The sequence below is a fragment of the Eriocheir sinensis genome, chromosome 19, assembly GCF_024679095.1.
Source record: "Eriocheir sinensis breed Jianghai 21 chromosome 19, ASM2467909v1, whole genome shotgun sequence".
Classification (NCBI taxonomy): Eukaryota; Metazoa; Arthropoda; class Malacostraca; order Decapoda; family Varunidae; genus Eriocheir; species Eriocheir sinensis.
In genome coordinates, this window is record NC_066527.1 from 5,025,863 (window position 1) to 5,052,632 (window position 26,770).

A 26,770-nucleotide genomic window follows, 5' to 3' on the forward strand; every position below is an offset into this window, starting at 1 on the left:
CCCCCTCCCCTTGGTGTGGTCAGTGTGCCAGCCCTGAATAGCTTAGAGTCCTGCCTTCCTGCTAACACCCACACCCTTGGATCCCTCTCTTTGGCCTTCTGACCCCCTCCCCATGGTGTGGTCAGTGTGCCAGCCCTCAACAGCTTAGAGTCCTGCCTTCCTGCTAACACCCACACCTTGACCTCTCCCTATGTCCTTCTCACCACCCTCCCCTAAACAGCTAGTAATCCTTCCTTCCTACCAACACCTACACCTCGACCCCTCTCTTTAAACTTGGAACACTACCACAGGCCATCTCCCCTCCTATAACCCCTATTTCCCCTCCCATCACTACTTCTATAGGCCACAGAAAACATTATTAAGTACACAAATAACCAGAAAAGAAAGAAAATAGGACAAAACAAAACACCTAACCTTCTTACCCCCTTCCCCTGGTATCGTAGGTGTGGCAGCCCAGAGCAGCTATAGTCTGTTCCGCCTAAGGTGAGAGCACGTCAGGAAAGTAGCTCCTCCCATAGGTAACAGAGGAAGGGCATGGCCACTCCGGTGCTGGTGATTGGTGGACAGTTGATCCGAAGGGGGTTGGGCAAAATCTGGCTTCAAGGAGAGTTAGGTAGGAGGGAAGCAAATGGACCTCTCCTCTGATGAATTTTCACCTTAGGCTAAAAAGAGTATAGCAGTCCTGCCTTCCTGCTGATTCCTACACCTTTTAACCCTTCTCTGTGACCTTACCCCCTCCCCCTGGTGTGGTAGGTGTGCCAGCCCTGAACAGCTACTAGTCCTGCTTTCCTGCCCTTCATTTTGCAGTAAAGGAAGCAGCTCAAGGGCAAAAATAAATGAGAACAAAACAGCCCGCTAGTCACAGCTAACGCCTACACCTTTTGACCCTTCCCTGTGGCATTCTTACCCCCCTCCCCTTGATGTCGTAGGTGCGCCAGCCCTGACCTGTGCGTCGTCATGGAGGAAGGCCTCATGGTGAACCCCTGCAAGCGCGTCGGCATCGTGGCGGAGTGTATCGGCTACTGCCTGGAGCCACACATCTACCAGTGGGAGGCCAGCATGGTGGACGGCATGGTGTTCCCCTACAACTCCGCCCACTTCCCCAACGGTAGGGTGCTGGGTTGTTGGCGTTTATGGTTGTTAGTCATTATTATATAGTTGTAATATAGTACGGTAAATTATTATCTCTGGAAAACTCCACTGGTTCAAAAATCTTAACCCCTTGACTGCGGATTTCCTACAAGAAGACATCACCAAGCTACTTTAATGGAACAAAAAATGCCTGTTACAATGCAATGAAGAAAAATGTAAAGTCCTGCACCTTGGGGGGATATCCAGCATACCAGTACCTCATGGGAAACACTCCACTATCCACCACAGAGGCAGAGAAAGACCTGGGAGTACATGTTACCAGGCTACAAGTGAAGGCGAAATCCATGCCAATCACAGCAAATGGGTTAATAGAAGTCAAAGCTTATGAAGGCAGGAATTTATTATCTGAAAAAATATTAAATTGCCTGTTTTTAGTCTTACAATTATTTGAATTCTGACGCTTGAGTAATTATCAAAAGAAAAATACTATGACTTAAAGTAATTGTTTGTTAGTATAATATTCCACTGATTCAAAGCTCAACAGTCAAAAATTGTGAAGACAGGATATGATAATCTGATAATTGGATTGCCTGATTTTTAGAGTAACGATTATTGGGATTCAGAGTTCAGGTAATTATCAAGAGAGGAAAAATATGATTGTGACCGTAATTACATCTCACAGGTCGAAATTCATTGGTTCAAAAATCTCAATAGTCAAATTTGTGAAGGAAGGAATTGTTTTTGTCCTTTGTTTTGTTTGTTTCATCAATTTGTCTTTGTTTCTGTTGATTGTGACTTTCTTTTCTTTTTTTTTTCTTTGCATTTTCCAATTTTTTTCATTTATTTATCTCTTGATTTTTGTTTACTTCATTATCATGTTGTTGTTGTTTTTTATGTTTTTATTTTTATTTTTTTGGTTGCTGTTTTTTGTAGTTATGGTTTCTGAATCTGAAGAAAATATACATGATGTGATTTTTAGAGTCTTACTGTTGCTTGAATTCTGGTGTGTAAGTAATTTCAGCCTTCATTCGGTGAGTATTTCATTTTGCATTTTACTTTTCAATCATTCTTTGTAATAACTCTTCTTTAGGTTTCTTTTTTTCTATTTTCATCACATGGTTTCATTGCAGATTTTTCCCATCAGCTTTGTCCTCTAATCGTCGTCATAAACATTTTTTTCTTCTAAGGATCTCAGGCTTGTGTAAGTGTTTCCATTCATGGGTTTCTGGTGTGTGTAGTGAATGAATTCCCTCCCTGAATGACCCTCGTCTCCCTCCAGGCTTCAGTGAGAACGAGTTGATGTTCAGTACACAGTTCTTTGAGGACAACCCTTCCATCACCCACTTCCACCTCACCCTCAAGGCCACCACCTCTGACGACCGCCTGGGTAAGTTGTCTGACCTGTTCTAATGTGTTTGTTGAGTTCTAGTACACAGGGTTAGAATTAGTTTTGCGCTCTCCTGTCTCTACTTCTATTTTCTTAGGTCTGTCTTTAGAGTGGTGGTATATGATTAGGTCAGGCAAATAAGAAAGTTGCACCATTACTCATCCTTTTTTCAGGTGACGAGGTATGATCTTTTTATTTATTTATTTTTTTTTTTTTATTTATTTATTTATTTATTTATTTATTTTTTTTTTTTTTACAACAAAGGAGACAGCTCAAGGGCACAAAAAAAGGAAACAATAATAAAAAAGGCCCGCTACTCGCTGCTCCTAAAAAAGAATCCAAAGAGGTGGCCGAAAGAGAGGTCAATTTCGGAAGGAGAGGTGTCCAGAAATGGTCTCTATAAAGTTGTACGTCTACTTCTCATATTCTTTTCCTTCGGCAATTCCACAGCTTTGATGAGGTGGATAAAAAGCTGCACCATCACTCCTTTATTTCATCACTGCTCCATTTTCTTAGGTTGCCGTGAAGGTGTAGGTGACCAGATGGATATTGACTACCTCTGCTGCACGTTTTCTCTTCCCAGGTGAATCAGCAGGTTTGATGAGGTGGATAAAAGCTGCTCCATTACTCCTTTATTTCATCAGTGCTCCATGTTCTTAGGTTGCCGTGAAGGTTATATAGGTGACCAGATGGATATTGACTACCTCTACTGCACATTTTCTCTTCCCAGGTGAATTGGCAGGTATGAAAAAGTGGATAAAACCTGCACCATTACTCCTTTATTTCATCAGTGCTCCATTTTCTTAGGTTGCCGTGAAGGTTATATAGGTGACCAGATGGATATTGACTACCTCTACTGCACATTTTCTCTTCCCAGGTGAATCGGCAGGTTTGATGAGGTGGATAAAAACTGCACCATCACTCCTTTATTTCATCAGTGCTCCATTTTCTTAGGTTGCCGTGAAGGTGTAGGTGACCAGATGGATATTGACTACCTCTGCTGCACATTTTCTCTTCCCAGGTGAATCAGCAGGTATGAAGAAGTGGATCAAAGCTGCACCTTTACTCCTTTTTCATGCCACTACTCGATTTCATTTTTTAGGTTACTGTGGAGGAAGAGGTGACCAGATGAATATTATTAAGTTGTTCCTCCATTGCACATTTTCTTTTCCCAGACAATTTCAAAAGTAAATAAAGAGCTCAACCATTTTTCCTTTTTTAACCATTACTACTTTTTTCAGGTAGCCAGATTAGTTTTTTTAACAAAGGAGACAGCTCAAGGGCACAAAAAAAGTAAACAATAATAAATAAAAAAAGCCCGCTACTCACTGCTCACAAAAAGAATCCAAAGAGGTGGCCGAAAGAGAGGTCAATTTCGGGAGGAGAGGTGTCCAGATACCCTTCTCTTGAAAGAGTTCAAGTCGTAGGCAGGATTTTAAAGATTTACCTCTATTTCTCATTTTATTTTCCTGGGCAATTCCACAGGTAAACAAGATGCTAAAAACAAAACAGGTAAAAGCTAGTAAACAGGAGAATAAAAAGCTATACCATTATTCCATTTTTGAGGTGATATTGGAGGCATAACCAGATCAGTATTTTAAAGTTTTACCTCATTTTCTCATTTTCTCTTCCCAGACGATTCCACAGGTAAACAAGAAGCTAAATAACAAGACAGGTAAAAGTAAACAGGAGAATAAAAACCTACACCATTACTTCATTTTTGAGGTGACTTTTGGAGGCATAACCAGATCAGTATTTTAAAGTTTTACCTCGATTTCTCATTTTCTCTTCTCGGGCAATTCCACAGGTAAATAAAATGCTGAAAAACAAAGCAGGTAAAATTAAACAGGAGAATGAAAAACTACACCATTATTCCATTCCTCAAGTGATTTTGGAGGCATAACCAGATCAGTGTTTTAAAGGTTTTCCTCGATTTCTGATTTTCTTTTCCCGGACGATTCCACAGGTAAATAAAATGCTAAAAAAACAAAGCAGGTAAAAGTAAACAGGAGAATAAAAAGCTATACCATTACTTCATTTTTGAGGTGATTTTGAAGGCATAACCAGATCAGTATTTTAAAGTTTTACCTCATTTTCTCATTTTCTCTTCCCGGACGATTCCACAGGTAAACAAGAAGCTAAATAACAAGACAGGTAAAAGTAAACAGGAGAATAAAAAGCTATACCATTACTCCATTTTTGAGGTGATTTTGGAGGCATAACCAGATCAGTATTTTAAAGTTTTACCTCGATTTCTGATTTTCTTTTCCTGGGCGATTCCACAGGTAAACAAGAAGCTCAAAAACAACACAGGTAAAAGTAAACAGGTGAATAAAAAGCAACACTATCACCACCCTTTTTCTCTCTTCCCAGGCGAGTCCAGTTACTTCTTCATCGTGAACCAGCGGCCGGCGGGGGGCACGTGTACCTTCGTAGCGACGGGCCAGAGTCGTGCCCTCATTGACTCCTTCTTCGTGAACTGCGAGGGCTGGACGGACCCCGACGACCACGGCATCAAGAGCTACGTCATCATTTGTAAGACGTTAGCTCTGTATTGCACCTAGTTGAGTTTGATCTTTGTCATTACGGCTTGTTGCTCTGAGATTAGTATATTTCTGTGGAGGTTCATGGTGCTGGTAGGTTGATATTGTTAATCTTGTTAGGCAGTGGTGGTCAACTCTAGCCCTTTTCAATAGTCAATCTGTATTATCCGATTCCTCTAAGTCATTCACAAGTTTATATATGCTGTAATCAGGTGACTTCTCTTTCTCTTCTTTCTTCCAGTGTTTTCAGTTGCATTTCTTTTACTCTTATTTTTTTCCCTCAGTTTTGGTCCACCAGTTTTGGTTACATCTAAGTGACTCTTCTTTGTATTTTTTTCATTTTTTTCACTTGTTTCTTCTTGTGAGGCGACCATAGAACTTCTGCATATTCCAATTTTGGTCTAATCATTGAATGTGTGTTTTCTCCTCTTCTGTCTACTCTCTTCTCCTTTTCCTCTTCTGCCTCCTCTCCTTTCTTCTCCTTCTCCTCTTCTGCCTCCTCTCCTTTCTTCTCCTTCTCCTCTTCTGCCTCCTCTCCTTTCTTCTTCTCCTCTCCTTTCTTCTTCTCCTCTTCTGCCTCCTCTCCTTTCTTCTCCTTCTCCTCTTCTGCCTCCTCTCCTTTCTTCTCCTTCTCCTCTTCTGCCTCCTCTCCTTTCTTCTCCTTCTCCTCTTCTGCCTCCTCTCCTTTCTTCTTCTTCTCTCCTTTCTTCTTCTCCTCTTATGCCTCCTCTCCTTTCTTCTCCTTCTCCTCTTCCTTCTCCTCTTCTGTCTCCTCTCCTTTATAATCCTTCTCTTCTGTCTACTTTCCTTTATCATCCTTGCCCTCTTCCTTCTCCTCTTCTGTCTCCTCTCCTTCTTCTCCTTCTCCTCTTCCTATTCCTCTTCTGTCCCCTCTCCTTTCTTCTCCTTCTCCTCTTGTCTCCTCTCTTTTCTTCTTCTCTCCATTCTCCTCCTTCTCCTCCTTTCCCTGTCTTTTTTTTTTTCGTGTGTGTGTGTGTGTGTGTGTGTGTGTGTTGATGGTGGTCTTTCCGGCAGTGGTGGACTCTAACGGGGCGAAGCAGACGTTGATCAACCAGCAGCACTCCGTCTCGCAGCACTCTATGGAGATGGTGCTGCAGCCCGGGAACTTCAGCATTGTGGTCAAGATCCTCGACACCTACGACGCGTGCACAGAGCTGGAGGTGGTCGCGGACTTGGAGGTGATGAATGACCGTACCTTTTATTTGCATGTCTTTATTTTCATTATTTTCCATCATCATCATAATGCGTGCACAGAACTGGAGGTGATGAATGACCGTACCTTTTATTTGCATGTTATTTTCCGTCATCATCATTGTTGTTATCTTTGTTATCATCATAGTCATTGTTACCATTTTTGCTGCATTATTTTTTTATTTTTTTATTTTTTTCAGCAGAGGAGACAGTGCAAGAACGTGAAAAAAAAAGAAAACAATAATGAAAAAAAAAAGCCCGCTACTTACTGCTCCTAAATAGAGTAGAGTGTATTATTGGCACATGACATCAATACTCTTACATATCATCTTACTTCTTTTTCTCCTCCACCTCTTTCTCGGCCGTCTCCTTCTCTTTCTTCTCCTTCTTCTTCTCTTCTTTCTCCTCTTTCTCTGCTGTCTCCTCCTTCTCTTTCTTCTCCTTCTTCTTCTCTTCTTTCTCCTCTTTCTCCTCCTCCTCTTTCTTTTCCTTCTTCTCTTCTTTCTCCTCTTTCTCTGCTGTCTCCTCTACTCCTCTCCTCATCATCAGTTTCCTCCTCTCCTCCTCTTTCTTTTCCTCTCCTCTATCTCCTTCTCCTCCAGCTCTTCCTGTTCCTCCTCCTCCTACTCTTTCTCTTCCTCTCATTTCTCCCCTCTCCCTTCTCCTCCTTTCCTTTCTCCATCTTTACTAACTATTCCTCATCTCCCCACACTCACCACCACCACCACCACCCAGCACCAGAGGAATACAAGCGAGAGTGTTTGCGTATTCTTGCAGGTGAGGATGCCAACCACGGAAGAGCTCAAGGCCGTGGACATTGACGCTATCCTGGAGGAGCTGGCGGGGACGGGCAACACGCAGCTCCTCAACACCTACATCCTGGCCGCCTCCTACGTCACGAATCAGGTTGGTTTGTTAGGGGTCGCTGGATCGGTCTGTCTACTTTATGCTGTAATCGGTCTTGTCTAGCTTTGTGCTGTAATCGGTCCTTTTTTTGTTTGTTTTTGTTTTTGTTTTGATTTGTTTTGTGTTTTACAGCAAAGGAGACAGCTCAAGGGCAAAATAAATGGAAACAATAATGAAAAAAAAGCCCGCTACTCACTGCTCCTAAAAGAGTCCAGAGGAGTGGCCGAAAGATAGGTCAATTTCGGGAGGGGAAGTGTCCTGATGTTGTTGTTGTTGTTGTTAATCTGTCGGCTGTTGTTTTTTTTTATTTTTTTTTTTTTTTTTTTTTTTTTTTTTTTTTTTTAATGTCGCTGTTGCTGTTAATCATCAATACTATTATATATCATCATCCTCCTTCTTTTTCTCCTCCTCCTCCTTCTCTTAATTCTCCTACTCTGTTTTCCTCCTCCTTCTCTTCTTCCTGCTCCTCCTATTTCTCCTCCTTCTCTGTCTTCTCCTCTCCTTTTCTCCTCCTTCTCTTCCTCTTCCTCCTCTCTTTTTTCTCCTCCTTCTCCTTCTCTCTGTTTTCCTCCTCCTTCTCTTCTTCCTGCTCCTCCTGTTTCTCCTCCTTCTCTGTCTTCTCCTCTCCTTTTCTCCTCCTTCTCTTCCTCTTCCTCCTCTCTTTTTTCTCCTCCTTCTCTTCCTCCTCTCTTTTTTCTCCTTCTCTTCCTCTTCCTCCTCTCTTTTTTCTCCTCCTTCTCTTCCTCTTCCTCCTCTCTTTTTTCTCCTCCTTCTCTTCCTCTTTCTCCTCTCTTTTTTCTCTTTCTCTTCCTCTTCCTCCTCTCTTTTTTTCTCCTCCTACTCTTTCTCTTCCTCCTTTCCATTCTCCTCCTTCTCCTCCTTTTCCTCTAACAGCTGGCTTTTTTTTTAATCTGTCAGCTGTCATCGTCCTTTTAATGGCGCCACTATAAACACTTGCCCACGCCATTACGAGCTGGGGCCGACTACCATCCATGCCCCTCAAGCAAGCCTACCAGCGTTATAGGCGTAGACGTAAAAAAAAAAATATAAAAAAAACCTGTTGGCTGTCTTTTGGTGTATTCCTCTGTTGTATTTTGTCTGAGGAGTGTCTTGTGGGCTGTCTTAATTATTTGGTCGGTTGTTTGGTTGTTTTGCCCTTGCCCTGCCTTGTTTACCGGGAAATATTAACTCCGTCGCCTTCTGCATCGTTTGATTTGTCTGGCTTTCACAGTCTCTTCATCACGGGAAAACATCATCATCATCATCCTTCTTCATTTTCTCCTCCTCCTTCTCTTCTTTCTCCTACTCCTCTCTGTTCTCCTCCTTCTCTTCTTCCTGCTACTCCTATTTCTCCTCCCCTGTTTCCATTACCCTCTTTATAGTGATAGGTTTGTTTTTCACGGTCTGTCTCATTTACTGGAAAAAAAAGCTCCTTCACCCTTTTTACAGTATTTACTTCTTGGGGTTTCACAATGTCTCTTACTGAAAAATAACTCCTTTGTCGATATTCTTAGACGCTTTCGCTTCTCACATCAGCTATTTCTAAAGGTCAAAAGGGGGATCAATAGGGTTCTAATGAGTATTTCTTCAGATTCATGCTACAGAAGCAGGATCAAACTACCACCAGAGACATTAAACTACCTCTGGAAATGTCCAAAACTCATAGGAAAGCCTTGTCAAATATCCGAACTCGGGCGACGAAATGTTTTAAAATACGACCCCTTGTCTCCTTTACTGGAAAAAAAAAGCTCCTTCACCCTCTTTACAGTCTGTACTTGTTGGGCTTTCATGATGTCTCTTACTGAAAAATAACTCCTTCATCCACTTCACAGTAATAAGTTGGGGTATTATAATCTGTCTCCCTTGATGAAAGATAACTTCATCATCCACTTTGCAGTAATACGTTTGGTTCACAGGCTTTCCTTTACTAAAAATAACTTTCACCTTTAGTTTGGCTTTTACATTCTACAAGGAATCTGCAGTAGTTGTCCTGTTCCCTTCCTTTCTTCCATACAGTATCCCAGTCATTTTCTTAATATCCAGATGGTGTAAAATCCGAGAAACATCCACTTCGAGCAGGCGCCATACTGTAGCTTTATTATTTTTAAGGACGACTTTCCCCTCAAGCTTCACTAAGGGCAGCAACCGCCCTTCACACAAGGAAAAAAACAAAACAAAAAGTAAAAAGGATGTGTCACTTCTCACAAAAAATAAAAAGTAGAAATCACAAATTCTGACGCTAAAACAGTATGGAGAGTTGTATAAATAGTAAGCGTTATTCTTGCACTGACGGCAACAATCTCCCCCCACACAGTTGTTTCCCTTGGACGACTCCAGCCTGGCAGGGTTGACCGAGGACGAGATAAACGAAAGGATTGTCGCCAGAACCAACGAGCTGAACAAGCACTTGGACTACCTCATGATGAACAGGAACTACGACACCGTGGACTCCGTGAATGTGGTGAGCTCCGTCCTGGCGCAGATCCTCACCAACTTGGACGGCGGCAAGATGGCGCGCAAAGCTATTGACACGGAAGCCCACAGCAAGATCGTGAACATAACAAAGGTAAGGATGAACGCTCGGTGGGCTTTCCTTTATTTGTTTTGTTTTGGTTATGCCTTTGAACTGTTTCCTTTGCTGTAAAAAAGAGGTTATGTTAGCCTGCTCATGTGCGCCCTCCCAAATAGTCTGTGTTGAAGAAACTGATATAAATCTTGGATTGGGAAGACAGGCAGTGAAGTGTTAGCAGACTGGCCTCTTACAGACTCTACTTTTTGTGTTTTTTTTTGTAGCTGGTGAATGTTCGCTTTTCGTTTTAGTTTGTGATGCTGTTTGTGATCATGATTTGTTTATTATAAGAAAAAAATACATCACCTTATATGGAGCTGCACTGTCTATCCTCATTGCACAAGCAGTGAAGAGACAACAGTATTTGATTAATAGTGTATTAGAGTATTATTTCTTTGTGTGGGATGGCATGAAACTGGTCATATGATCATACTGCTTTACATGCCTTGACTGACTGTGACTGATATGCTAGGGAAAAGTTATGATTATTCCCCGAGATGCTGGAGAGAAGTAAAGAAAATTCCCTGAGATGCTGGAGAGAAGTAAAGAAAATTCCCTGAGATGCTGGAGAGAAGTAAAGAAAATTCCCTGAGATGCTGGAGAGAAGTAAAGAAAATTCCCTGAGATGCTGGAGAGACGTAAAGAAAATTCTGAGATGCTGGAGAAGAAAATTCCCTGAGATGCTGGAGAAGTAAAGAAAATTCCCTGAGATGCTGGAGAGAAGTAAAGAAAATTCCCTGAGATGCTGGAGAGAAGTAAAGAAAATTCCCTGAGATGCTGGAGAGAAGTAAAGAAAATTCCCTGAGATGCTGGAGAGAAGTAAAGAAAATTCCCTGAGATGCTGGAGAGAAGTAAAGAAAATTCCCTGAGATGCTGGAGAGAAGTAAAGAAAATTCCCTGAGATGATGGAGAAAAGTAAAGAAAATTCCCTGAGATGATGGAGAAAAGTAAAGAAAATTCCCTGAGATGCTGGAGAGAAGTAAAGAAAATTCCCTGAGATGCTGGAGAGAAGTAAAGAAAATTCCCTGAGATGCTGGAGAGAAGTAAAGAAAATTCCCTGAGATGCTGGAGAGAAGTAAAGATAATTCCCTGAGATGCTGGAAAGAAGTGAAGAAAATTCCCTGAGATGCTGGAGAGAAGTGAAGAAAATTCCCTGAGAAATTCCCTGAGATGCTGGAGAAAAGTAAAGAAAATTCCCTGAGATGCTGGAGAGAAGTAAAGAAAATTCCCTGAGATGCTGGAGAGAAGTAAAGAAAATTCCCTGAGATGCTGGAGAGAAGTAAAGAAAATTCCCTGAGATGCTGGAGAGAAGTAAAGAAAATTCCCTGAGATGCTGGAGAAAAGTAAAGAAAATTCCCTGAGATGCTGGAAAGAAGTAAAGAAAATTCCCTGAGATGCTGGAAAGAAGTAAAGAAAATTCCCTGAGATGCTGGAAAGAAGTAAAGAAAATTCCATGAGATGCTGGAAATAAGTAAAGAAAATTCCCTGAGATGCTGGAAAGAAGTAAAGAAAATACCCTGAGATGCTGGAAAGAAGTAAAAGAAAATTCCCTGAGATGCTGGAAAGAAGTAAAGAAAATTCCCTGAGATGCTGGAAAGAAGTAAAAATTCCCTGAGATGCTGGAGAGAAGTAAAGAAAATTCCCTGAGATGCTGGAGAGAAGTAAAGAAAATTCCCTGAGATGCTGGAGAGAAGTAAAGAAAATTCCCTGAGATGCTGGAGAGAAGTAAAGAAAATTCCCTGAGATGCTGGAGAGAAGTAAAGAAAATTCCCTGAGATGCTGGAGAGAAGTAAAGAAAATTCCCTGAGATGCTGGAAAGAAGTAAAGAAAATTCCCTGAGATGCTGGAAAGAAGTAAAGAAAATTCCCTGAGATGCTGGAAAGAAGTAAAGAAAATTCCCTGAGATGCTGGAAAGAAGTAAAGAAAATTCCCTGAGATGCTGGAAAGAAGTAAAGAAAATTCCCTGAGATGCTGGAAAGAAGTGAAGATAGTTCCTGCTCTTAACACAACACCCTCTTAATTAACGTTTTGCCTTGCAGGGAATCAGGGAGTCGTACCCCAACCTGAGCGCCCCCGACCCCAGGGACTGGATGCCCACCACCAAGAACCTGGGCGTCATCAACACTGTCATGGGCAAGGTGAGCTGTGGGGTGCGGCAGAGTGTACGAGGGGTGTTGGGGGGTGTTGCCATATATCGTCACCTTCGTAAACAAACTGCCTAAGTCATTATTTTCTACTTTACAGGAAATCAGAAAAGAATTGTCATTATCTTATTTGACTTAAGATTTAGGCAGAAATGAAAAGGTCAATTCTAGAACACTCAAACCCTGAATGGCGAAGGCAACTATACAAAAATGGGCGTCACATGATGAAAAATTGATGTACACAAAAACCTGGAAATCACTGAAAAATGACTTAGGCGATTATTTTATGAGGGTAACGATATATTGCATTGTCCATATATGGTTGTTGTTTGAGGGTTGTGGGTTTAGTACTAGTTCTGTGAGTTGTGTTTCCTGGCTCATGGTGTCATTTAAAAAGTACTGCTCTTCATTCTCTTAACAGCTCTTTTATCAATCTCTTTTTACTCTCCTTTCTTGCCAGCTGTCTTTTACCATGGTCGTATAGTCATTGTTTTGCGGGTGTGGGTTTAGTACTAGTTATATGCAAGTTGTGTTCCCTAGTTCATGATGTCGTATCAGTAAGTATTTCCTCTTCTTTCTCTTTATAGCTTTTACCTTGTTCATATAAGGTTGCTGTTTTTGTTCCTGGTTTGAGTGTTCTTGTGTTACAGTCCCAAGACGAGGGCAGCAGTAGGGAGGAGGACGGCACATGCTCCCCAAACATCCTGGAGGCCACGAAGAATCACAAGTACCCGACTCACGTGACCAGCAGTGAGTTGTTGCCGACTTTCATCACAGTTTTTTTTGGTGTCTTGATAATTGCACGGAGATAGAATTGGAGGAGTCGACATGGCCCGCTAATCCCATTCATTGAGGTGAAGTCGACGAACTGTCAAATTTACGGCCAAAAGATGGGGGTGGGCGAGCCTGGCCGAGCCCATTAAGAGGGAGCCTGACCTGACAACACCTGAAACCTGGCCGTAAAAATGACAGCTCAGGCGGATTCACGTAATTGGTCTGGTGTCGACTCCACCAATTCTACCTCCATGTGGCAATGATGATGATGATGATGATGGTTTAGTACGAGAAGCTTTTCCTAATCTTTGTCATTCCCTTATTCTATTTTATGTGCCAAATTTTGTCCTTTTGTAGACTTCAGTGAACATTTTGCTTCATAAACTTGGTCTATAAAAACTCATCTTGCTGTAATTTTCTTTTCAAACTAAAACTGCACACATCTCTGTAATTTCTTTCTCAAACTAATAGCACAAACATTTTTATTAATATCAGTCATTTAAGATAGCAGAGTATTACCTGAAAGTCGTATCCATTCTTCCATCAGCAATTTGAGTTACCTTTCAGTCGACCTTGTGCTGGAGGAGACCATCGAGGCCGAGAGGGACTGCAACACTCTGGATTTTGTCAAAAACAAAGCCAAGAAATACGTACGTCCTCATCTCCATGTCTAGTATTCGTGTTTAGTCATCAAAACCAGGAACGAACACCCATGGGCCTTTGGAATAGAACTTGAACGAAATCTATAGACACTGTGATGTGCTGGACAAGTGGGTACCAGTGTCTAGAGTCTACTCATTAGTATTAACCTAACCAATGCAACACCTCCATTTAGTGTGTTTCTATTCAAGGATTTCCTTATAACACATCCTTGAGCCGACTCCTTCACACACACACACACACACACACACACAAAACACCTTGTCTATAGAGTTTGCTCAAATCCTATTCCAAAGGCCCATGGGTGTATGAAACTTTTATGCACAACTGAACAGTAGATCCTCCGTTATGCGCGTTTCTTTTCACAGATTTCCTTTTAACGTGTCCTTGAGCTGACTCCTTCACACACACACACACACACACACGCACACATTAAAAAGTTCCACCAGTCCCAAATGATATTCCACTGAAATAACACCTCCATTTAGTGCATTTCTCCTTAGGGATTTCCTTTTAACATGTCCTTGAACTGACTCCTTCACCCACTCACACACACACACAGTAAAAAGTCCCATGAGTCCCATATCATATCCCATTGAAATACTATACCTCCATTTAGTGTGTTTCTCCTTAGGGAGTTCCTTATAAAGTGCTTTTGAGCTGATGCAGGATATAGAGAATTGCAACTAAAATGGTCCCAGAACTTTTGAATATGACGTATGAAGACAGATTGAGGGAGATGGACTTGACGACACTGGAACAAAGAAGGGAGAGAGGAGATCTGATCATGCTGTATAAGTTGGTAAATAAGTTTAATGAGGTGGATAGAGATGATCTCTTCTTAACTGCAAAAAGGCAGGGGTTGAGAGGACATGGAAAGAAACTTAATAAAGGAACCTGTTTGAGTGACTTAAACAAGTATAGTTTTCCACATAGAAGTGTTAACACATGGAACAGCTTGTGGGAAGAGGTGGTGGAGGCGAGCAGTGTCCATCAAATGAAGGAAAGGCTGGATAAATGTAGATGTGGAGACGGGACTATTAGAGCTCAGCTCGGGCCCGGTAGACTACAAATAGGTAAATACACACACACACACACACACAAATATAAGGTCCCACCAGTCTCAAATCGATAAACCCCATTGAAATACCACCATCATCTAGCGTGGCTTTCTTTGGTACTCCCTGTCTTGTGTTAAATAGAGGGTCTGCTGTAGATTAAATATAACCTTTGTACATACAGTTCATAACATTCTTGCTGTGAGTTAGTCAAGCGAACTCATTTTTACTCGACCTCATTTCAAACAAGCTCATTTTCATGCTTGAGCTTATTCTTCTTGAACACTTTTTCCCTTATATGATTTGTTATGGAATTTTACATATACATAGATCAGACATGGCAAACATACCCTACATGGATCATTAATCATACATAAATTCACTGTTCCACTCCCCCGCAGGTTCCAAGCCTCTGGGACACCCTGCACGATCTCTTCCTCAAGATGTCCAAGACGATGGTGCTCGGGGAGATCATTTCAGACGGGAATGAAAGAAGCGCCGAGTACACCATCCGAAAGTGAGTCCCGTGGAGAGCAGGGAAGATGCAGGAGTGCTCAGGGATGAAGCTTTGAGCCAAGGATGTGTGGGTTAGAGGAAGGGCTAAAGATGTGTTTGTTAAAGGAAGGGCCAAGGGAATTTTTTCACAGCAAAGAAAGCGTGGCTTGAGCAAGTCGATAGATCCTGCCGGGAGGTACTTGGGTTGGGAAAGGGGGCCTGCATGGAGACTCGCCCGGAGGGACCCCTGGGCTTGGTGTCGTAGGGTGGGTGAGGCGACGCACCCCCTGGCGTATGCCCCCACTGATTGACTGATTGAAAGAAAGCAAAGAGCAAAACATCACTCATAAACAAACTGCCCGTCAATTTTTGGTGAATTGCAGATTTTTGGCTTACGGTAATAATTTTTCATGTGACAAGATTTTGGTGTATTACTTGCCTTTGTGATTCTAAGTGTGAGTGTTTTAAAATTGCCTAACTTTTCTGCCTGAATTCTCAAGCTGAATTTGACTTTTTTTTTTACTTGTTGAAAAATAGAAAAAAATTCTTTGGCAGTTTGTTTATGATGGGAATGAAAATAAACAAAAGAAAAAGAGCTCACAACTTACTGCTCTAAGAGAAGGCACCAAAAAGAGTGATTAGTAGTTTTGATTTGAGAGTTGTCTTGACACTCCCACCCTGAAAGAAATCTAGGTCACAGGAAGACAGAAATACATATAGCAAAGCAATTCCCACTGAAAGCAATGATATGAGAATGAAGATACAGGTTAACTCTTTCATTAGGGAATTGGACAGCCTATAGTATGATGTATAGAAGGGCTTGAATTAAGAGGAAGCAACGAGCAGTGAAGCTGTATGAGGGGTGGATGCATGCAGCCAGCAAGTTCATAAGAGCAATTAACATTAAAATCACAATAAAAATGTCAAGAGAACCAGCAGTGAGTCATGTCAGGCTACAGTCTTACCTTCCTTCACACAGACAAAGACGCGTCAACTTCAACAGCACCTCCGTGGGAAACTTGGGCACAGAGCTCAACCTGCCGGAGGCTTTCTGTCCCTTTGAAAACTGCACAATGGACTCCGTCATGAGCATGCTGCTGGTGGAGTGGCCCTGCGTCCTCTTTGTAAGAACACACTTTTTTGTTGTTTTTCTCATTAAAGAATTGGATTAGTAATACCCTGGCAGTAAACAGCAAAGACCATATATGTAGTGCTAAATTAAAACTCAGCTGTTCATCTCCTCCCTTCTGGGCTGGTTGATAAATAGGTACCTGAGGAAATCTGGGAAGGGTAAGGTAAACTGTGGTAACCCGTGTTTCCCACTGGCCATGTGTCCCAGGGTAGTCAGGAAGGAGGTGCAGATTGGCACTCCACTCCTTACCGGCTTTCCTTTCTCCCCAGAGTTTCCCCGACACCTCCAAGAAGCTGGCCCCCGGCACAAGGGTGGTGGACATAGAGTTGTTGGATGCGAAGAGCAACGTAATTGAGGTTAAAGATCTGACTGAGGAGGAGGAGGTGGAGATCACCATCCCCAAGTCGCTGGGCAAGGACGGCAACAACACTTTGCCAGGTGGGATGACGGGAGAGGAAGGACAGCGAGGGGGATGCACAGCTAAATTCTTCCCTCCTTTTTTTTTTTAATGTTGTGTTTTGTGCAGGTCTCTGGAAAAGGAATTTTGTAACACATCTTGGAGTTGTATTGGCTGTTCATTTCTATTTGGTTATATTGGAGCAGTGCTGAGCAGACCTTTTGTTTTCTTTTTGTGTCTGCCCCTAAACTGTTTCCTTTACTCTTAAAAAAAAGAATATTGGCCACTCCTTTCTATTTGCTTTTATAGGAGGAGTGCTGAGCAGGCTTTTTCATTTTCTTCTAGTTCCTGCCTTTGAACTGTTTCTTCTACTGTAGAAAATGAGCATTATACTTTGGGTAAATCACCACAAAGTTATATCCCACAGGACCAATTCTCAAAGTTAACATATTATTCATGAGACTTGAAAATTAGTGAATAGTATCAATGACCTCCAGACAGTTTGGAGACTATTTTTATAGACTCAGAGTGTACACCCACAAAATATATTCTTTATGGGACATGGAATCTCTTGACACCAGAAAAAAAAATCCCTGTTGACCTTGAGAACACTACATGAACCTTTCCCTCTGTCAGCCTTGGTGTCAGTGAATGCCACGGAGGAGTGTGCCAAGCTGTCCGTCCCCATCCTGTACAGCACCTTCAACGTCTCCGAGGTCAGTCTCCTCCACACGCAGGTCTTTGCTCACCACATCAGAGTCTGAGTGAATGGTTAATGATGTAGATGACTGACTGATTGATTTCCATTTAGTTAAATGTGCATATAAATGTATACAGTTTGCCGAGAACAATACCTTAGAACAGGGGCAGGCAACTTTTTCAGAGTGAGGACCAGATGAGACTTTTGGGAGCAGGCCGCGGGCCGGATTGACAAATGAAATCCCCAAAGTGACTATATACAATACATTATACAAGAATTTTATTGAAAACATACAAATCAGTGAGATGACTGGTGCTGCTTGCCATGAATAAGTGTTTCAATGTCCGGCTCGATGGATGAGGTAGACAACAGAAGAATGTCGTTGAGGTGGCAGTCCGAGAGTTGGGAGCGAAGGTGAGACTTCGTGTACTTCATTTTGGAGAAGAGCTGTTTGCAACAGTATGTGCTGCCAAACATGGCCACGATGCGTTGAACATGTGCAATGTATTTTGGAAAATTGCTAGAAGGGAGGACGAGGTCACGAAAGAAGGACAGCAGAGAAGAGGTGCGAAACTTCGCCTTCAGTTCATCGTTGCACTGCAGCTCCACCAACTCCATCTGGAGGTGGGCAGGGGCGTCATCCACGAGGAAGTCAAAGGGGGTGGTGAAAAGCTTGAAGTCCACAGCCAGCAGCCTGACTCCTGCGAAACAGGAGGCAAATTCCTCCCGCAGAAAGGCGACGACACTAACGCAAGTGTCCAGGTCCACATCGTCAGGGGCACAAGCAGCAAGGCGAGGAAAATGCACAAACTGACCAATAGCCAACTGAGCCTTACACAAGCACAGCTTAACCTCGAAGGCAGTGATGAGCGCGTGCATGTCTGTCACGAGAATGTCTTTGCCTTGCAGCTTCACGTTGAGGGCACTCAGGTGCGTAGTGATGTCCATGAGCAGGGCCAGGCGAGCAAGCCATCGCGGGTCAGAGAAGTGATCAGTGTGGGAAAGGTTCTTCTGACATTCTGACGGAAGAAGGTGGCGATCTCCTGCATGGGCCCACGACTCAGCCAGCGGACCTCACAGAAGTAGAGCAGGTTGTTGTAGTGCACGTTCACCTCTTCCATCAGTATCTGGAACTGGCGGTGGTTAAGGCTGCGGGAGAGGATGGAGTTGACGACCTTCACTACGACAGCAATGACATCAACGAGGTTGGCAGACTTGTTGCACAGGGCCTCTTGGTGGATGATGCAATGCACTTTGTGGATGGGCTGAGTGTGTCTGGCGGCCTCACAGTGGCACACTAGCAGCGAAGCGGCGCCCTTCTCCCCAATCATCGCCCGGGCACCGTCGGTCATCACACACACAAGACGGGAGAGGTCCAGGGAGTGCTGCTCCACACACTGAACCACGGCTTCGAAGATGTCTTGCCCAATGGTGGTTCCGCACAGCAGGACAAGCTGGAGGAATTCCTCACACACCTGGAGGTCAGCGGTGACCCCACGGATGAAAACGGCCAGTTGGGCTGTGTCCTTCTTGTCGGTGCTCTCGTCAAGAGCGAGGGAGAAGGCAACGAGGGTTGAGCTGCGGGTCTTGAGTGAGTCGTGCACGTTGTCCAACATCTCTATGCGACGGTGCGGGACGAAAGGCTCACACACTCAAAGGCAAAACGCTGCTCTGGACAGACGGAGGCCACCACAGTGATGAGGCACTCCTTGATGAAGTCCCCATCTGCGAATGGCTTTATCCGGCAAGCAAGGAGGCGGAAGACCTCATAACTGGCGCGTGTCACCTTGTCGGCCTCAGCATTCTGTTTGCGGAAGTGCGAAGTTGTTTTCTGCAGGTTGCCTGACAGTCTAATGATGGCGTCCTTCCTCTCGGCGGTAGACATACCTAGTTTCAATGCGAAAGTCCAACAGATACTGGCGTCTGGCAGGATTCGAGGGCAGAGTGAGGCGCAGAGTTGCCAAACAGTATCTGCTGGCAGATGCTGTTTGGCAGACTTTTTTTCTGGGGTTTTACAGGCCGGATTGTAATATTAATGCCAAACAGGGTGGCAGGCCAGACGCAAGGCCTTTGTGGCTGGATTTGGCCCACGGGCAGGAGGTTGCCCGCCCCTGCCTTAGAGTATGTATGAAGACCCCCTCCCCATGTAGTAACTCACCTCTCATTGTCTTTTCCTTCTTCTCCTCACATGTCATTCTGTTCTTTTCTATCATTATCCATACCATTATCTAATAGAATATAAACGCTATTGTAAAAAACCTATCTATTCTAACTTGCTGTTGTTGTCGAAAACATTATCTTGGGAGTTGTTATTCGTGAGATCCTACTCTGCTTCGTCTTTACTTCTTGATGCATAAGATTATTTTTATACACCAAAACACCACCTGCCAGTGAACTATGAGAGGTGAGTCCTTCTAAAGAGATGGTCATGTGATCCATTTCTTCCAGGACGACTCGGTAATCAGGATCCACATGAAGGTGGACGCGCTGAACGCAGAAATGTTCATTGTGCTGCACAACACCGGCCTGGGCTACGGCACTGACTACCTGGTGATGTCCTTCGTCGACACCTGGGAGGAGCAGGAAGGTAGGCAAGTAGGCAATATCATCATCACCAAGTGACTTCCCATATTAGGGAGGGTTTGGGGTGGATCAAAACTCGCAATACAGGGAGAAGTCAGTGGTGAGGAAAAAACAAAATGATCTCAATGCTACACAAATGCAGTACTGTTCTGAACAACACAAGCTCAAATAACATGATTTGTGCATAACGGTAAAAGACACCAAACGCACAAAAGCATCATTCCCTTACAGGCCTGAGGAGTTTGTTTCTGCTGAGCCGCCTCCTGAAAGGCAGAGGTCGCTACTTCCTGGGGGTGGCTGAGCTGAGGGATGCATCAGAGAGAGCTAAAATAACGGCGAATGAAAAGTACAACATTACCGCCAGTAGCCTGCGGAACATCACCACCAACTACAGCCTGCGCTTGATCACCGACACGGCCTTCTACCTCAACATGGAGACTGGGCAGTGGCAGAGTGATGGCCTGAGGGTGAGTGGCAACGGCGGTGTGTAGGGACGACACTCACGCAAAGACAAGAAGAAAATGAATAATTGTCGACTGTCAGCCTTCAGATAGATGCAGTGCTATTCTCAATATTTCAGTAATCAAAATATGTGTCTAAAACAGTGTCAGTGGGTATTATGATTCAGAGTTTATGAAGAAATTTAATTAAAGGCTGCATAGTATTTGTGGCAGTGTTATTCCGAATATGTCAGTGATCAAAATACATGTTTAAAAAAGTGTCGGTAAGTATTATGATTCAGTACTGTTTATGTAGATATTTATTTAGAGGCTGCATAGTGGCAGGTGGAGCTCATTAGCCATGGTAGGCACTCCATCTAGGCCCTCACATGAAAACTGGGGTTGCCTGTCAGAAAGAGCACCCAAGGCAGAATAAGTCCTGCTTCAAACCAAGATGAAAGACAACATGTTCATCGACCCTGTCCAGCTCCATAAGGGAAACTAAGAACATTAAATGAAAGAGAAGACAGGAGAAGAAGTTAATGTGTTGTTTTGTGAGTGCTTCAAGATGGCTTAGTGTTGATTTGGCAGATTTAACTAAGAGTATTTGTTTTTGTTTTGTTTCTTCAGTAGGCTACAGATTCTGGCAGATTTAACTAAAAGTATTTTTTTGTTTTGTTTTTTCAGTAGGCTACATTCATTCCTATTACTACTACTTTTCTAACTTTACAGTCAGCACCATTCAGAGATCCTTCTAATTTGGCAGTTTTCACTAAGGGATTTTTTTCAGTACATTCATTACTATTACTCCTATTTGCCTAACTTCACAATCAGCGCATTCAGAGAGCCATCCAAGACCTGCTTCTCTTCCCCCAGGTCATCGAGGCAAGCCTGAACCTGACCAAGATCAAGTCCAGCCACCTGACCAGCTTTGGCACAGGCATGTTCGTGGCGCCCAACACCATCGACTTCAGCTACGTCTTCACCCACATGGGCTTCACCGACAACCTCACCATCTACCTCACCCTTATCATCTCCCTAACGCTGTTCATTATCCTGATGGTCTGGGCAAGAATACACGACAGGAAGGATGTACAGAAGGTCAGTTTAGTGTTGTGTACGGGTCAAATGTTTTCTTACTCCCTTACACTCCTGATTTACATAGATTTACATAGAAAATCAGACCACACAGACCCCATGGTCCAGACTTGGTGGTCTGTCCTTAAACCTAAGTGATTTTACATTAATCAGAAGACTCCAAAACGTTGCATTTCTACTCTAGTTGATATTAAGTTGAAGGAAGTGACGGTCGAGCTTATTTTTGAAGGAGTCAATCGTGTTACACTGGACCACTGATGGTGGAAGCTTATTCCATTCTCGCACCACAACGTTGGTGAAGAAAAATTTGGTGCAGTCTGAATTTACTTGTCTACATCTGAGTTTTACGCCATTGTTCCTCGTGCGCAAAGTGTCATCGATCATAAACAATGTTGATCTGTCTACATTCGTGAAACCATTAAGTATTTTAAAACATTCGATCAGTTTTCCTCGGAGGCAACGTTTCTCAAGAGAGAACATGTTAAGGTTTGCCAATTCATTCTTGCTGTCCCAAATTGAGCTGAGGTACAAAATAAATGAACTGTGAAGGAGGATAAGTTCCCCAGCAACTCGAGAGACAGGGAGAGGAAGGAGAGAAAAAGAAAGACGGACAGCTCAGGTAGTTTTAAGGACACTGCATTCCTCATTCAGAAACACCTGCCTCTACCTACATCATAACTAAGGTGAGGTAAAAAATAATGGACTGCATAATGCATAATTGTGTACGGGTCAAACATTCTCATATTTCAGCAGTTTCAGACTTTTTTTTAGCTTTTTTTTTTTAGTTGCCTCCCTTGCTGTAAAAAAAAATGTTCCCTTACACTCTTGATAGTTTGTGTTAGCTGATTCACTCTTGCTATTCCAGTTAGTACTTATCAAGGAAAAAACCGAACTGAGGTAAAAAAGAATGAACTATATTGCCCAAAATGTAGAATATATAAACACCTCTCCATCACCTCCCCTCTCCATCTGAAACTGACCCTCTCTTTTTGGCTTCTCATTCTATATTCTTTACAGGGGGTAGTGCTTAGTGGGCTTATTTGTTTCTTTATGCTATTGTTTTTATTGTTGTCATATGTTATCAAATTAGGACTGATGACTTTTTTGCATCTGTGTGTGTGTGTGTATAGAAGTAAGCTAAAGGGCAGGTTATGAGAAAATCCATTTAGAGAAATGTACGAAATAGGTCTACTGTAGTTATTTAAAAGAGGTAGATAAATTAATAACCAGGAGGAAGATGAACAGTGCATTAACCCTCCCCCTCTGCACCTCAGCTTGGGGCCACACCGCTGCCCGACAACAAGGGGGAGGACAAGTACCTATACGAGGTTCTGGTCATCACAGGCAACATGAAGAGTGCACAGACAGACTCCAAGGTGCAGTTCATCGTGTCGGGAGAGAAAGACGAGACAGACATACGCACGCTCTCGGACGACAAGCGGAAGATTCTACGCAAGGACTCTGTGGATGTGTTTGTGATGGCTGTACCAAGGTAATGCTGATCTTCTGTTTGGTGCAGGTTTTAGTATTGCTGTTTATTATGGTACAGAAAGGGTTGGTCATCTGGATGCCAAGGGAAGGGAAACAACAGTGGACTTCAATGTTTTTCTTTTTTGTTGGGTTTGGGTGATAATACATTAGAAGATGCCAGTAGTGTGCTCAGAGGGAAAGTACATTATTCTTTTTTCTGAGTGTTCATTCATTTATAAAGCTTTTGAGCAGTATGCATCAGTAGTAGACTCTGGAACAGCCTCTCTTTGTCTGCATTTCTTCCTTCCTATGACTTTAAATGTTTTGTTTGTGGGAGCAGTGCTATAACAGGCTTTTTAAATCTCTTCTCTTCACCCTTGAATTGGTCCTATGTTATAAAGAAATTAATTACACCAACATTGCAGTGCTTCAGGGGGTAACGTGTGTGTGCTTCCAGGCCGATGGGAGACCTTCAGTTCCTGCGAATCTGGCACGACAACAGCGGCCTTGGCCCCAATGGCTCCTGGTACCTCAGCTTCATTGTGTTCCGGGACGTGCAGACCGGCAAGAAGTACGAGTTCATTGTCAACAACTGGCTGGCGGTGGAGTACGGGGATGGCCAGGTGGGTGGGGTGGCTGCTCTAAATTCATCACCATGCCACCTCCTTGTCCTGAGTGGAGGGATGGTGAAATGTCATCATCACTTTGAATCACCTATGCAGTATCATGACTCAGAGCTGGATGAAAAGTTGTAGTGGTTTGGGGGTCCATTACTTTGTGGATGCCCCTGACAGGCCCAGCACCAGGACTGTGAGGCTGAACACTTACACTCACCATGCCTTGTAGGGATGGCTTTGATGTAGGAGGCACCAGGCTACACAAACCTAGCTTCACAAACACCACATTGCCTTCTTTCCTATTGTATTGTATTGCTTGAACACTAGCACTCAGTTTGTCTTGTAGGGATGGCTTTGATGTAGGAGGCACCAGGCTACACAAACCTAGCTTCACAAACACCACATTGCCTTCTTTCCCATTTTATTGTATTGCTTGAAGACTAGCACTCGGTTTGTCTTGTAGGGATGGCTTTGATGCTGGAGGCGCCGGGCTACACCAACCTACCTACATAAACACCACAATGCTGCCTTTCTCATTTTATTGTATTGCTTATGACACTGATACCTTACTACAACCTCAGAAGACCCCCTTTAATTGAGCCCTGCAGCATTAACTCTATATAGTTAGTGAGAATGTTACCGCCGATGATAGTGATAGAAAGGGCAAGGATGAAATAATTGGAATGTTAACTTTCTTCGTGATGTGTGCGATGTCTGATGAAGTGCAAAGCGCCTTCACACTATTCCTTACTTTGCTAGATTGATCGTCTCGTCCCAGCGGCCGGACAGGAGGAGAAAAAGGCCTTCAAGCATCTCTTCAGAAACACATCGAACAAGAACTTGAGTGACGGACATCTCTGGTTCTCTGTGTTCCTCCGACCACATCGTTCTCGCTTCACCAGGTGGGTAATGCTCGTCTACCAGTGTATCTAATAGTAAACTCAGCAAACATACACACATGCAGCGCCATTGCTAATCCTGAGTTAAAGTTGTATAAAAATGAGTGCATCTCCCGCCCCTGCAGGTGTCAGCGTGTAGCCTCCTGCTTCTCGCTGCTTTTCCTCTTCATGCTGGCCAACGCCATGTGGTACGAACGTGCCAAGGAACAGCCGGGCAAAGGTGGCCTGAGTCTGGGGCCATTCAGCCTCAGCATGGAGCAGGTGACCACGACACTGAACAGACACAACACACACAAACACACACACACACAAAAAAAAAAAAAATATCCATCTACTTTAGCCATCCATTCACTAACATTATTTCATTATCCAGTTTTGTCCAACAACATACACAGGGGCCAGTCATGTTGATAACACACACACACACACACACACACACACACACAGGAAAGGGATGGATGGGTTGATTGTGTTTACTTGGACCCTAAGAAGGCATTCAACAAAGTTCCTCATACAAGACTGCTATGGAAGTTGGAAAATAAAGGAGGATTGAAAGGGAAAATGAAGAACTGGATGGAAAGCTACTTAAGAGGAAGAGAGATGAGAACAGTGGTAAAGGACATAAAATCAGAATGGAGAATTGTAGAGAGTGGAGTGACTCAGGGATCGGTATTGGCACCAGTACTTTTCCTAGTATATGTAAATGATATGCCAGAGGGAGTACACAGGTATATGAGCCTGTTTGCAGATGATGCAAAACTGCTGAAACATATAAGAAACAGTAAAGACTGAAATTCTGCAAGAGGACCTGAACAAGATTTGGAAAAGGAGTTTGAAATGGGAGATGGAATTCAACGTGAAGAAAGGTCATGTTATGGAAATGGGAAAGAGTGAAGGAAGACCAAAATGGATATATAAAATGAGAGATGGAGAAATATTAAAGAAAGTTCAAGAGAGAGATCTGGGAGTGACAATACAAGATAATCAACAGCCTGAGAATCGTGTAAATCAGATTTTCTGAGATACATATAATATGTGAGAAATAATAGGTTTAGTATTCCACTACATGGATAAGGATATGATGAAAAAGTTAATAACCACTATGATTAGGCCAAAATTAGAATATACGGAGGCAGTGTGAAGAAGAAACACAAAAAAACTAGAAAGAATACAAAGGATGGCAACAAAAATGGTTCCAGAACTGGAGGGATTGACATATGAAGAAAGATTAAAGGAAATGAACCAACCAACTTGAACAAAGAAGAGAAAGGGGAGACCTAATACAAATTTATTAGCTATTGAGCAAAATGGGTAGGCGGTGGCTGAACAGATAGCAAGACGGCCCCGCGTTCAGGAGGACGCGAGTTCAATCCCCGACCGGTGCCACCAAGCTGGGATTTTTCAGCCGCCGCCGAGTGGCTTAAAACTACCCACATGCTGTCCAGAAGACCACCTATCAACCCGGACTCTAGATTCTAGGATTAAAGATGAGCTCTGGGAGGGCAGCACGAGCCAATGCAAGATGGCGCCACTATAAACACTCACCTGCGCCAGAACGGGCTGGGCTGACCATCAGGACCCACCGGGAAGAAGCTGTGGACCGACCATCAGGATCCACCGGGAAGAAGCCTACCGGCGCAAAAGGCCAAGACGTAAAAAAAAAAAAAAAAAAAAAAAAAAAAAAAAAAAAAAAAAATGGGAAGTAGGTAATGAGGAGTTACTACTTAAAGAAGGAATAAACACCAGGAACATAAGAGGACACGGTAAAAAATTGAGGAAAGGAAGATGCTTGAGAGACAAAGAAATACAGCTTCCCACAAAGAAACATAGAAGTTTGGAACAGACTAAGTGAGGATGTAGTATTGGCGAAGGGTGTGCAAAGTTTTGGACAAATACAAATACGGATACGGGACCACACGAACGTAAGCCCAGGCCCTGTAAAACTACAACTAGGTAAACACACACACACACACACACACACACACACACACACACACACACACACACACACACACACACACCTATTAAGCTTTTAATTGTGCTTTCTAAATATGCTAATGCAAAATTCGAGAAGAGTAAAGGTATTTAGAACTGGATTGAATAAGATGGAGGAGGATCACCACAAGTCCTCCTCCAAGAATGGGAGAAGATGGACTTTAAACGAAAAAGAGAAGAAAAGTAGAAATATTTTTGGGATCTGAGTGCATCGGTCCGTTACAGCTGAGCCAAAGTAACACCGTCCATTCCTTCTGTCCCTCAGCTTGCGGTTGGGTTCATGAGTAACATCATCGTCTTTGTGCCATCACTGGTCATCCTCTTCATCTTCCGCAAGGCTCGGCCGCGGAAACTTAGAAAGAATCGCATTGAGGTGGCTGTCAAGAAGATGCGTGAGTGAAATTAGTAACGTTAGCAGAGTAGAGATGGCCTCACACATATAAGAAAAACATTATAATCTTTTCTCTTTTCCTATTTGTTTCTATTAGAGCAGTGCTGAGCAGGCTTCTTTGTTTTCTTTTAGTTTTTGCCCTTGAGCCATTTCCTTGACTATAAAAAATGCAAAAAATGGGATGCAACATAATTTGGCAAAAGTGGAA

The 26,770-nt window shown here is 43.1% G+C and overlaps 1 protein-coding gene across 1 annotated transcript in view; it reads left to right on the plus strand.

Moving 5' to 3' along the window:
• LOC127000590 (uncharacterized) overlaps positions 1 to 26,770 on the plus strand; it is a 68,133-nt gene that overhangs the window by 19,411 nt on the left and 21,952 nt on the right. The window contains exons 17-37 of the mRNA XM_050864474.1: positions 930 to 1,108; positions 2,372 to 2,479; positions 4,853 to 5,014; positions 6,058 to 6,221; positions 7,012 to 7,140; positions 9,455 to 9,706; positions 11,749 to 11,847; positions 12,504 to 12,603; positions 13,195 to 13,277; positions 14,747 to 14,862; positions 15,820 to 15,964; positions 16,242 to 16,410; positions 17,006 to 17,085; positions 19,518 to 19,656; positions 19,884 to 20,119; positions 20,969 to 21,193; positions 22,465 to 22,682; positions 23,118 to 23,283; positions 24,037 to 24,179; positions 24,302 to 24,437; positions 26,437 to 26,563. Coding sequence (XP_050720431.1) covers positions 930 to 1,108; positions 2,372 to 2,479; positions 4,853 to 5,014; positions 6,058 to 6,221; positions 7,012 to 7,140; positions 9,455 to 9,706; positions 11,749 to 11,847; positions 12,504 to 12,603; positions 13,195 to 13,277; positions 14,747 to 14,862; positions 15,820 to 15,964; positions 16,242 to 16,410; positions 17,006 to 17,085; positions 19,518 to 19,656; positions 19,884 to 20,119; positions 20,969 to 21,193; positions 22,465 to 22,682; positions 23,118 to 23,283; positions 24,037 to 24,179; positions 24,302 to 24,437; positions 26,437 to 26,563 — 3,176 coding nt within the window. The remainder of the gene's footprint in view (positions 1 to 929; positions 1,109 to 2,371; positions 2,480 to 4,852; positions 5,015 to 6,057; positions 6,222 to 7,011; positions 7,141 to 9,454; positions 9,707 to 11,748; positions 11,848 to 12,503; positions 12,604 to 13,194; positions 13,278 to 14,746; positions 14,863 to 15,819; positions 15,965 to 16,241; positions 16,411 to 17,005; positions 17,086 to 19,517; positions 19,657 to 19,883; positions 20,120 to 20,968; positions 21,194 to 22,464; positions 22,683 to 23,117; positions 23,284 to 24,036; positions 24,180 to 24,301; positions 24,438 to 26,436; positions 26,564 to 26,770) is intronic.